This window comes from Siniperca chuatsi, linkage group LG23 (assembly GCF_020085105.1).
Source record: "Siniperca chuatsi isolate FFG_IHB_CAS linkage group LG23, ASM2008510v1, whole genome shotgun sequence".
Lineage (NCBI taxonomy): Eukaryota > Metazoa > Chordata > Actinopteri > Centrarchiformes > Sinipercidae > Siniperca > Siniperca chuatsi.
The window spans coordinates 240,052-252,500 of NC_058064.1; the positions used below are offsets into that span (position 1 = coordinate 240,052).

Sequence of the window (12,449 nt, forward strand, 5' to 3'; positions counted from 1 at the left end):
CTTTACAAATACTTTGAATGCAGCGTTTTCTACTCCACCACCGGTCAGAGGGAGACATGATTCACTGCACGGCAGCTCGTAGCGAGCTGTATGAAATAAGATGCTGAAGGTGGAAGCAAACCGGCCTCCGTCGCTGCAGCACCACCTCTGAACCTGTGAAATAACACTGAGGCTGACGCCAAAGACTTTCCTTTCTAACAGAAACACGCGCAGCAGATCCTGTTTCACGTTGAAGCTAAAGTTAAATCTAAAAGCTGCTTTTTATCTGCGAATCGCTGAAACTGAACTCTTTCTGTTCTCAGCTGCTCGACAACAAACTGCCAGGAAGTTAAATCCATCACGAAGCTTCGACTCGAATCTGTTTGACTTTAATCTTCATCTCAGAGTTTTATTAAATATCTGTTTTTTATTTGATAATGAAGGAAATAGATTACAAGTTTACTGATTTATCATCCTAAACTAAAGTACTAAAGAGTAGCTAATAACGAATAAGTTCAGAGTTGGTGCTCGTGGAGACGCTTAAATCTGTAGACTCTCAGCAGAGTTTAACTGTTTAACTGCAGTTTGTTGTTTCAGTGTTTCAAACTAAACTGAGACTTTAATAAACGGTGATGGAGCTCTTCTGCCATTTTATTTTATTTCACTTCTTATTTTCACTGCCTTTATGTATTTGAAGAGAGGAAGTCCAGCTAAATAATCCTAGAAACACTTTGACCCAGTTATAATGGTCTCATTTATTACAGACGTTTGTTTTGAAGTGAATTTCCTTGAAGGGAAACTACATGTTGTTGGTCTGCTGGGAACTAAACTGAGACACTGAGGGTTCATCTGTTTCTACTGGTTTCTATTGACTACCAGGCTTTACCGGTCTCCATGACGACGTATGAAGTGGAGCTGCAGCCGACTGCGAGGGGGGGGGGAGGCTGGACATCAGCTCCCCCTGCTGGTCGACACACAGAGTCACATTCAGTGTTATTATTAATGAGTTCATTATTATTATTAATACTTTAAAGAAACTGAACAAAGCAACACTCGGCTCTGAATCACATGTTCCACTTAGTGTCTAATGCTGCAGCATGATGTTCTTATTTACTCCTTATTAATTTAACAGTAATATTTCATATTAACGTGCTCCATGTCATTGCTGTGTATGTTTGTATGTAAACAGCATTTACAGCTGTTTTACAGCTGTTTCTTAATGTGATGTAATCAGTGAAACGTCACACGTCTGATAATAACCTCTTATAACACAGAAGGACTGTTTAGAACAAACTGAACTCCATCAGTCTGATCTGATGAACTGGAAGTGAAACATTATTGACCATGACTCAGAAACCTGTCTGCATGATGTCATTCTGACCTCACCTCTCGACGTAAAGCTGCAGCAGCAGAAGAAGAACTCCTGCAGGAAGTCGAGCTCTCGTCCAGCTTCGCCTGCAGCTGATTGGCCATCAGACGCACTCTGGAGCGACTGGACCCGCCCACAAACGCCTCATCATACACCTGGCTGTCGACATCACCGTTCACGTCACATGACTGGAAACAAAAACTTTATTTAAATAGGAAACATCAGGGGACAAACAGCTGACTGACGTCCAGTTATTGAATATTAAGTATAAAAGCTTCGCTGACATTTTTCTTCAGTACGAAGCCGAAGTTACCTGTTTGATGAATAAATAAATAATTTAGAGCCTCCAGTCATCCATTCTGGTGGAAACACTGAATCTTTTCTAGACTTTCTGAGGAGCTAGAGAGTGAAAAGAATTTCTGTTCTTGTGATTCAGTCACTAAAGTGTAAACACTGACCTCCTGCTGCTCTCGACACAGTCCGCTGGTCTTCCTCCTTTTACCCCAAGCTTCTTTCTGCTCCTGTAGAGACACTGAGGGGTTAGCAGCTCAAAGTGACAACACACTCTGACCACTATGGCGCCGGAGACGTCTCGAGCTCCACCTCAATTTAGCTTTTATCTTGTTTGATTTTGTGATTTATTGTTGTCTTTTTCGCAGCATGCAGACTGAGCTCTCAAGGTGCAGATCAACCGGATGTCCTCGCAGACATTTTCAGTCTCTCGCTGCTCCAATCTGTAGTTCCCAAGAAGTCCACCATTGTCCCTGTCCACAAAAAGTCCAGCGACCTCTGCCTGAACGACTACTGCCCAGTAGCACTCACCTCCACCATCATGAAGTGCTTCAAGCGGTTAGTCAGAACCTTCATCGCCTCCTCCCTTCCTGCCTCACTGGACCCACTACAATTAGTATACAGGCCAAACGCCATCGCCCTCCACCTGCCCTCTCCCAGCTGGACCAGAGGAACACATACGTGAGAATGCTGTTCATTGACTACAGTTCAGCATTCATCGCCATTGTGCCCTCCAAGCTCGTCATCAAGCTCAGAGACCTGGGACTCAGCACCGCCCTCTGTGATTGGATCCTGAACTTCCTGACTGGCAGCACCACATCCTCCACCCTGACTCTCGACACTGGAGCCCCTCAGGGCTGCGTGCTCGGCTCTCTCCTGTACTACCTGTTCTCGCACGACTGCGTGGCCGCCCACAGCCCCAGCACCATCATCACGTTTGCTGACGACACGACCGTCATCGTCCTGATCACCAGCGCCAATGAGACGGCCTACAGAGAGGGGGGCAGAGCCCGGAGATCTTGGTGCTAGGACAACAACCTCCATCTCAACGTCGACAAAACAAAGGAGCTGACCGTAGACAGGAAGCGGCAGAGAGAAGGGCACGCCCCCATCGCCATCAACGGGACTACGGTATAGAGAGTCAGCTTCAGGTTCGGGGTTCACATCAGCGACCTGGTCCAGATCAGGTCTTTGTCACTCTTGTACACCAGTCTATCACAGTATTATATTTTATTATGTTTTATATATATTCTAATTTATTCCTATATTTTAACTTCTGCACTATTTTATGTCTTTACGTCTTAGATTCTCATTTTTTTTACTTGTGTGATCTTTTTTTAAATACATTTTGTGTGAGCATTGTTGGAGGAACGACTGTTTCACAATATTTGTTGTGCAGAACTTGAACTTGCAAATAATAAAGAGCTGCAAGCACCTTTGGGTTTCTCTTTCTGGACGAACTGAGTCCCAGTCTACTGAGGAGGGAGGCCGGAGTGATGAGAGCTGATCTCAGGTCAGAACTCTGACTCAGACAACCTGAAACAAAACAAAGAGACGTCACAGAGATAAATTATTATTATTATCACATCATAATATCATAATATATTATCATATTCATGTGTTATCCTTAAACAGCTGGGGAACTTTATATGTTTGAATAGTTTTGTTTCAGATGCAGTGCATTTCTTCTCTTCATTATAATAATTAATCAGTCTGTTGTGAAAACTGACACACTAAATGTTTTAGGACTCATTAACAGTCTTTTGTCTTCATTTGTCTTTGGTTTACGAATCGTTTTTACTTCGTTAATGAGTCTTATTCTTTCATTTAAGTCATTATTTCTATTAGTTTAAGAGGTTTTCTTCAATTGAGTCTTTTTCCTTGACTTAATAGTTTTTTCTTCCTTAAAAAGTATTTTTATTCATTTAAGTCTTTTTTCTTAAACATCATTTTATCTTTGTTTCGAATCTTTTTCTTTGTATAACAGTCCTTTCTTCATTTAAAGGTTTGTTTAAGATGATTTTTTTGTGTAGTATTCTTTTTATTCATTAGTCTTTTTTCATTTAAGTCTGTTTTAGGTTAAATAGTCTTGTCCTGTGTTATTTCACAGGAGTTGTGGAGTCTCACCAGCAGGGGGCGGTGTGTCTTTGAGCAGCTGGTAGAACTGACTCAGGTACATCACCACAGACAGAGAGTCCGGTTCTCCTACAGACATTTCTTCCACCGTCATCAGAGGAGAAATCCCAAACTCCCGTTCAGCCACGTCGAAGCCGAGACGAGTGTTTTCTTCCACCAACGACTCGTCCAGAGAATCAAAGTCACTGAGGACAGACAGGAAGCCAGGAAGTCAGAAAGACAGGAAGATGGGAAATCAGGAAGACAGGAAGTCGGTAACTCGGGAAGTTGGGAAGATGGAAACTCGAGAAGATAGAAAGTCAGGAAAACATGAAGTCGGGAAGACGGGAAGTCTTTTTGACTTGAAAATGTGTCAGTTTTAGTGTTTAGAATTGTTTAGAATTGTTATCTAATAATCTAATATTATTATCTAATAATAATAATGATAATGATATCTAAACTGTTATCTAATAATCCGCTGATTATCAGTTTTACATCAGATCCGGTCGATATCGATGAATCAGGGCACAGAGAGCGAGGCCACTCTTCCAGGAAGTAGTCAGGTCGCTAACGGTAACGCCACGGTAACCACGAGTCTGCTCCTGACACCAAGTCAGCAGCTTATTGGATTGAGAGAAAGAACCTATCAGAGAGGACGAGACAAGAGACCAATCACATCAGAGTTAATTAAACTAAACTGTGAGTCCCAACGTTTAACAGGAAGATAAACTGAACTCACTCTGTCTGAGGAATCTGGGTGACGGCAGACGGATGATGTCACTACAGCCTGTGTTTAGCCCCGCCTCCTCTCCTGTGTCCACAAGGTGTCTCACCTGAAAGAAAAAAAAACACTTGTTTCTGTTGTTTCATTGGTCAGCTGTGTGTTAACATCATTTTATCAAATCAGAGTGTTTGTGTGTGAGAGTGTGTGTGTGTGTACCTGAGCAGGTGTGATGAGCAGACGGTTGATGTTCAGGTATCTTGTTGTTGGATCGACTGTAAACAGACTGAAGTTCTTCTGCAGGTTCTCTGGAGTCGTCTGAGGGAGGAGACGGTACACACTCTCTCTGAGAGACAGACAGGAGGGAGGGAGACAGACAGATGTCACTACAGGATAACAGATAACCTGTCTCTCTGACAGCAGCAGGTGTGTCATGTTCAGGTGTGTATATATTATAATGGTATATATATATATATATATATATATTAATATTATATTATATATATTGACCTGTCTGCCAGGACGTCCAGGGGAGCTCCTCCTTGAGCCCAATTTCGTATCATCCAGGCTGAATCCAGAGCTGCCAGAAACCCTCGAGCTATTCCTGTTCCCATCGGCCAGAAGGGCTGCAGACAGACAGGAAGACAGACAGGAAGACAGACACATCATCACCTGTCTGTCTGATTCAGGACGTTTAATGTCTTTTTAATATTGATAATTGAATACCTTATTGTACAGATCTTTCATTGAGTCTATTTTAACCTTCCGTCTCAATAAGATGATATAGGTGAGTCCTCACACCAGGTATTAATCTGCACCCTTTGTTTCCGAAAAGCTACTTATTATGTTTATTATTTATTTATTTTATTAATTATGTTTCTTTATATGATGTTTCTTGTATCAGCAGTATGTCCATTTCTCCACCTGTCTCACCTCCAGCAGTCTGTCTTCACCTCTAGCAGACTGTATGTCTCTCAACCTGTCTCACCTCCAGAAGACTGTCTCCCACCAGTGTGACCAGCAGCTGGCGTCCGTGTCGTTGGCGAACCATGGCGGCGTTTTCGGATGCATACATGCAGGTGAAGTCGAACATGGCGACGTCTGGCTGACCGTAGTGATTCATGGCAAAGTCCAGAGACGGCAGCTGGTGATTGGTGGAGAAGTCGGCAGCCTCGCGGGCGTACGCCTGCAATGCATTCTGGTCCACGTTCCCCTGAGAGAGAAGCTGTGCTGTGTCTGCAAAGTCCTGATGGAGGAAGAAAAGATATTTTTCTCTTATCTCAGACTCGTCTCTGTTCTCATGGGTATTTTGACTCTGACTTGTCTCAATCTGGACAGTACTGTGTTGTTCTGTTGTGTATCCAGGTGTGTGATTTTACCTGTATAATGACTCCTTTTTCCAACAGACTCTGTTTCTTTGCCGTCATCACAAAGTAGTGAGTGTCATCTTTGTAGTACACAATGTTCTCCAGATCAATCCCTGAAAGATTCATATATAAGAACATGATGAGGTCAAATGTTCCACTTTATGAAGAATAACAGTCTCATAACCTGGAAGAATCTCGTTTAGTCTGGCAAGATAGTCTTAGCACATATAGGAAGGCCCACCGTAATGCCACAGCAGCTTACTACTCATCACTAATGGAGGATAAAAACAACCCCACGTTTCTTTTCAGCCCTGTAGGCTGACAGACAGTTCCAACTGTATTGCGCCATGTATTCCTATAGCCCTCAATAGTAACAACTTCATGAGCTTCTTTAATGACAAAATTTTAACTATTAGAGAAAAAATTTATTTGAGGATTTTCAGTCAGGGTTTAGAGTGCATCACAGCACAGAGACAGCACTGGTGAAAATTACAAATGACCTTCTAATTGCATCAGACAATGGACTTGGTACAATGGTCTCTGTACTTTTCTTTAGATCTTAGTGCTGCGTTCGACACCATTGACCATCACATCCTATTACAGAGACTGGAACATGTAATTGGCATTAAAGGAACCGCACTAAGCTGGTTTAAATCCTATCTATCAGATCGATCTCAGTTTGTACATGTTAACGGTGAGTTGTCTAGATGGCATTGCCCTGGCTTCCAGCAGCACCGTAAGGAACCTCTGAGTTATCTTTGATCAGGATTTGTCCTTTAACTCCCACATGAAACAAACTTCAAGGACTGCCTTCTTTCACCTACATAATATTGCAAAAATCAGGCACATCCTGTCTCAAAATGATGCTGAAAAACTAGTGCATGCATTTGTTACTTCTAGGTTGGATTATTGCAATTCCTTATTATCCGGCTGCCCGAATAAGTCCCTTAAGACTCTCCAGTTGTGGTACGTATACTGACAAGAACTAGGAAAAGAGATCACATTTCTCCAATATTACCTTCTCTGCACTGGCTCCCTGTAAAATCCAGGATAGAATTTAAGGCTAGAATTTAGTCATGCTGCTATAGGCCTAGACTGCCGGAAGACTTCCCATGATGCACCTCTTTCCTCTCTCCTCCTCTCCCTCTCCATCTGTATGCATTTTTATCCCATTACTGCATGTTACTAACTCGACATCTTCTCTCTCCCGTAGTTCTGTGCTTTCACATCTCTCTCCTCTCTCCTTCTGTCTCTTTCAGCAGGTATTTCTGCCTCCGGAGCTGCAGAGTCTGGATCTGTGGTTGTGGGCCGCCTGCTGCCCCCGTGTTCCTGCAGAGTCTGGATCTGTGGTTGTGGGCCACCTGCTGCCCCCATGTTCCTGCAGAGTCTGGATCTGTGGTTGTGGGCCACCTGCTGCCCCCGTGTTCCTGCTTGACAACTGCTGCTACAGTTGTTGTTATTGGCTCTGTTACTATTAATGTCATTATTATTCCTATGACTGTCAATCCTATTATTATTAATTTAATAATATTAATATTATCACTACATTACATTATTACTATTTTAAAATTCTAGGTGGTATTTACATTGTGCTTCCCTCTCTCCCCTTCTCTCTCTCTCTCTCTCTCTCTTTCAAAACTTAACACAGCAGCGGCGGATGGCCGCTCGCCCTAAGTCTGGTTCTGCTCGAGGTTTCTGCCTCTTAAAGGAAGTTTTTCCTTGCCACTCTCGCCAAGTGCTTGCTCATGGTGGGATTTGTTGGGTCTCTGTAATTAATATTATAAAGAGTACGGTCTAGACCTACTCTAAATGAAAAGTGCAATGTGATAAATTCTGTTATGAATTGGTGCTATATAAATAAAATAAAATTGAATTGAATTATAATGACTTATTAAATTTCTGTTCCTCATTACATTAAGTCACACACGATATGATCATATTTCGTACCAGTTTCCTGTCGTAATTCCTGGAAGAACCTCTGGTTGAAGATGAAAGCCACTCCACTGATTTCCTCCACTTTGGCCTCAGCTCTGGTGTTTCTGTTTTTAAAGTTTGCTGTGATGGCGATGGCCAACTTCCCTCTGAACTCTTTACGCCTGAAACCTGTTCAAACAGTTAAAGAGAGATTATTAGGGCCACTATCAGGCAAAAAATAAAAGATTTTAGTAAAAAGCTTAATTATTCCATCAAATTATAAGAAAAAGCTTGCAATATTACAATAATAAAGTTGTAATATCACCACAAAACATTGTAATATTTCTAGAAATAATAAATAAATAAATAAAAATATAATATCACCGGAGAATACTCAAAAAGGTCATGTTGCTACCTAAATCAAAGGGTTTATCCTCTGTACGGTGGCTTTTGTAGGACATATCAGACTCATATCAGACTCAGCTTGTTAGGCTCAGCTCTACACTGTCAGACTGGGCTGTATGTTGAGCTGAATGCATGTTAGCATGCCTTCGATATCTAACATTTACAATGTAACATTTAGCATGTGAGCATGATGAAATGCTAATGCTAACTTGTGAGTGAACACTGATTAGCAGCTGTACACAAGTTTTGTCAAACTCAGCTGTACTTTGTCATCTGTACTACCTTTAAAACTCAGCTCCCCACTGTCAGAATTTAACTGATTAGTCTGAGCTGGTATTTGTCAGACTCAGTTAAACATAGACTCAGCTATACTTTGTAGTCTGTTCCTGACTTCAGTCTGAAGGAGGAATCAGCTGTCAGACGAAGCAGGTGAGTCTTGCATAGCTTTCATCAGACTAAGCTGGACTTCAGACTGTCGGTGTACCTGGGAGTGTGTTCCTTCGTCCGTCTGCTCCGATGATGACATCAAACTCCAGCTGATTGAGAGGATGAGACTTTGGACTCACCTCCATCCTCCATCCCACCTCTGCACAGGTAGACAGGTACACAGGTCGAAAGGTAGACAGGTGCACAGGTAAACAGGTAGACAAACAGGTAAACAGGCACACAGAACACAGACAGATTATTAGTAAGAGCGTACTTCTAACTACTACTTCTACTGGTGTAGTCCCTCATTCGTCCAGAAGTGTTCTATCGTAGAAAAGGTTTCAGTCGTAGTCGTCTGGACACTGTTTTCAGAATCAAGACGTTACGGCTCCCATCCGGAAGTCATTCTCAATTGTGAAATGGGACGGGAACTCAGAAATTTAAGCTACTCTGTGTTACATAAGATGGATGGATGGATCTTTAGACAGCACGATGTTCCTGTTTTCTTTAAACCAGGCAACACTTTAAGACAGAAACTCGTTCAGCCTAAGGACAAGATGCCCACACAGAAACAGAGCAATGTAGTTTACTCTATTCAATGCAGTGAGGAAAACTGCAAAGAACGGTACACAGGTGAGACCAAACAGCCACTTCACAAAAGACTCTATCAGCACAGACGACACGCTAACTCAGGATTGCAGAGCGCCGTGCGTTTGCATCTAAACGCTACAAACCACACATTTGAAGACAGCGAGGTGAAGATTCTAAGTAGAGAGAAGAGTTGGTTGTCGGGGTGTCAAGGAAGCCATTTTTGTGACAAAAGAAAACCCCTCTTTGAACAGAAATGGTGGTCTGAGATTCAATCTGCCCAAAGTTTACCACAATGGATTAGCACCTTGGTCACGCCAATCATATGCTAATCAGGTACTTAACAGTGATGAGGGAGGTGCAGCCAGAAAACAATAGGCCTGATTACTGATTACTGGGCCATCATGGAAACTATTAGGTCAGTTTCAGGTGGAACCAGCTAATCAGCAGATACTCAGGTCTCATATCTCCACCTTTGAACAACAAAAAAATGCTCTTCATCCCCTCTAACTCCCACAACTTTCACTGTTCTTACACAATTTACTTCAGCTGCTTCCAGTGCTTACATTTCACACCAAATGTTCAAATGACATCTTTCAGTTTATACACTTGAAGTGGCAGTAACTTCTTTCAGGACTTCCACTTCACCTGACGCTTCCAGCTAGATTTATCACCTACACCTACAAATTTTAACTCCTTTCAGCAATTTCACTTCAACTTAAACTTCACTCAGTGGTTAAACTTAAATGGACACTTTCTATTCTTTCAGTGCTTACACTTAGTCGACACTATAACTTACATCATCTTTCTGTTTATACATTTGAACTTTTTTCAGTGCTTCAAATTTAACTGAATCTTCAACTCCTTTCAGCACTTACATTTTAACTTCTTTCTGTATTTGTATTTTAACTGCAACTGCTTTAAGCACTCCTGCCACTTCAATTTCCTTCAGAAAATGTAGTCTTTCTAGTTGGTGGCGGTGGTGTCAGAGAGGAGGATGCTGGGTAAACTACACGCCTTGGACAGTGTCTCCCACCCGCTCCATGACGTGCTGGCCAAACAAAGGAGCGCCTTCAGCGCAAGACTCATCCCTCCAAAAATTTAATTTAAATTTAATTATTATTTCTGATTCTGATTCTGATACAGTCTATGGTTCAGACATTTAAACTGTTTTTTGTTTTAACTGCAAATTTTCAGCTGTGAGCACACTTCAATTTCCTTCAGAAAATATTAGTATTTTCCAGTTGAAATTGTTTCATTTGTCTCAAAAGTTTCAAAGACTCGACATGTTTACATTTATAGACATTTAAACTGTTTCAAATGTTTTAACCGCAAAATGTTCAGCATAGAATACACTTCAGTTTCCTTCAGAAAAGTTTCCTCTTGTAGTTTTAATAATCAATCACAGAAACCTGCCTGTCTATTAAAATAACAGTAGTTCTCACTGTGTCTGTGCTGATCTTCTGGCGGCTCCACCAGGTTTTTAAACTCCACGTTGACGTGGACTTCAACCCCAAGCAATAAGGCGACCTTTAGCAGGACCAGCTGCAGCTGACGGATACCTGCAGACAGGAAACAGGTGGTGCTAATTGGAGGATCCAGCTAATCTGATCAGACAAGTGAACGGATCACAGACTCACTGATGTGGTCGATGGAGCCGGCGCAGAACTTTCCGTGGAACTTTTTGGCCCCGAGGCCCCGTAGGTCGTGGATGGTGAAGGGCCACAGGTGGAGCACGTTGTTCCTGGAAAAGGAGTCTCTCTTCTCCAGCAGCACCACCCGAGCTCCCATGAAGCTCAGCTCCACTGCTGTCCTCAGACCGCAGGGCCCCGCCCCGATGATCACACACTGACCAATCAGAGAAAGGGAGCACACAGGTGACCAATTGGAGACACTCAGAGGTTTATGTTTTAATTTTCATTATACCTCTTTTTATAATTAGCATCTTATTTTTACATCATACAGTTTTACTTAAAGGGCCATTCCACTAATTTAACAGTAGTAGTTTCAACACGTTGTTATTCCCAGGTCGTCACATCCCAACATTTTGTGGCAAAACGCCATAGTTAATCCTCCTCAGCCTGTAAAAAACAGTTGTTTAACATCTTCTGTTTACATTTACTTTATTTTAAAAACTGACAATGTGACAATTAGAAGTGATAGAGTAGCAGCAGGCTAAAAAAAGCTGTGTTTCAACATTTGAAAGTTTCCACTCTTTTACGCCTGTAACCACACCCAACAGTGACATCACTGCGTGCGGCACACCTCGGAGTACACAATGACATCAGTGCGGTATACATATGATACTAGATTTAAGATAAAGAACATACAGTGGTGTTGTTGCAGACTCGGGTCCTCTGGTACTCTTGCTGACTGGCCCTTCGGTCCAGTTTGGCCCACAGAGCGTTGGCCCTCCAGTAGTTGAGGCGCTGTTTGATTGGTTGGTACAGCGGCCTCTCGGCAGCGCTCCGGTCCAGCTGCAGATGTTCACACAGCTGGCTGAAGGACCACAGCACCGCCCTGCAGGTCGACGCCGACACAAACTCATCAAACAGCTCTTGAGCTCGGCATTCTGGGTACAACTCGTCTCCCATGGCGACCCCGGAGGCTGCAGGGCACCATGGGAAAGGAGTCACGTGCTGATGATGTCACTGGCAGACTCCAGGTCGCCTTCTGATGTCTTAGAGAAGATTCACCCTGAAACACAAATGTTGGACACATTTAGACGTTTTGGCTTGCGAGCACTGAAATGTAGTAATTCTAAAAATGTGGATTAAGTTTCGATCCTCTAAGTTTTTGTGCTCAGTGCACGTTGCAAACAGGGAATAGTGGAAAGTAACTATGTACATTTACTCATGTGCTGTACTTTGATAAAATGCTGTTGTTTGGATGGTTCAGGCTTTGTAGTTTTTATGTTGTTTTGATCAATGTTTATTTATGGGTATTTATTTCCTGTGTTCTGTAATCAGCGTTTCATGTTTTAATAGATCAAAAACTGAACCACGAATGTACTTTGAGGTACTTCTGAGGTACTTTTTACTGCACTACATTTACTTTCTTTTCAGATTAAGATTTTACATTAAAAAACACACGATGCACTGTTATAGATTAAACTACCCAACAGTATAAAGTATTTGTGTTGACAACATTAAAATGATGCTTTCACATTCATGCATCAGTTACAATATTCCAAAAATATATTTGTTTAATAAATGTATTACACTCTGATTGGGTCTCTAACTGCTGGATGAAGTCCAGACGTCCTGCTGAGAGG

At 42.2% G+C, this 12,449-nt stretch overlaps 1 protein-coding gene across 1 annotated transcript in view; it reads right to left on the reverse strand.

The window, feature by feature from the left end:
• Positions 1-12,449, reverse strand: part of LOC122871423 (protein-methionine sulfoxide oxidase mical3a-like) — a 38,230-nt gene that overhangs the window by 24,034 nt on the left and 1,747 nt on the right. Inside the window, exons 2-17 of the mRNA XM_044186525.1 lie at positions 11,506-11,872; positions 10,816-11,023; positions 10,621-10,737; positions 8,646-8,747; positions 7,790-7,945; positions 5,855-5,955; positions 5,464-5,721; positions 4,986-5,101; positions 4,695-4,821; positions 4,494-4,587; positions 4,250-4,397; positions 3,767-3,960; positions 3,075-3,175; positions 1,807-1,869; positions 1,366-1,536; positions 866-943 (exon numbers count right to left, since the gene is read on the reverse strand). Coding sequence (XP_044042460.1) covers positions 866-943; positions 1,366-1,536; positions 1,807-1,869; positions 3,075-3,175; positions 3,767-3,960; positions 4,250-4,397; positions 4,494-4,587; positions 4,695-4,821; positions 4,986-5,101; positions 5,464-5,721; positions 5,855-5,955; positions 7,790-7,945; positions 8,646-8,747; positions 10,621-10,737; positions 10,816-11,023; positions 11,506-11,769 — 2,298 coding nt within the window. The 5' untranslated portion in view covers positions 11,770-11,872. The remainder of the gene's footprint in view (positions 1-865; positions 944-1,365; positions 1,537-1,806; positions 1,870-3,074; positions 3,176-3,766; positions 3,961-4,249; positions 4,398-4,493; positions 4,588-4,694; positions 4,822-4,985; positions 5,102-5,463; positions 5,722-5,854; positions 5,956-7,789; positions 7,946-8,645; positions 8,748-10,620; positions 10,738-10,815; positions 11,024-11,505; positions 11,873-12,449) is intronic.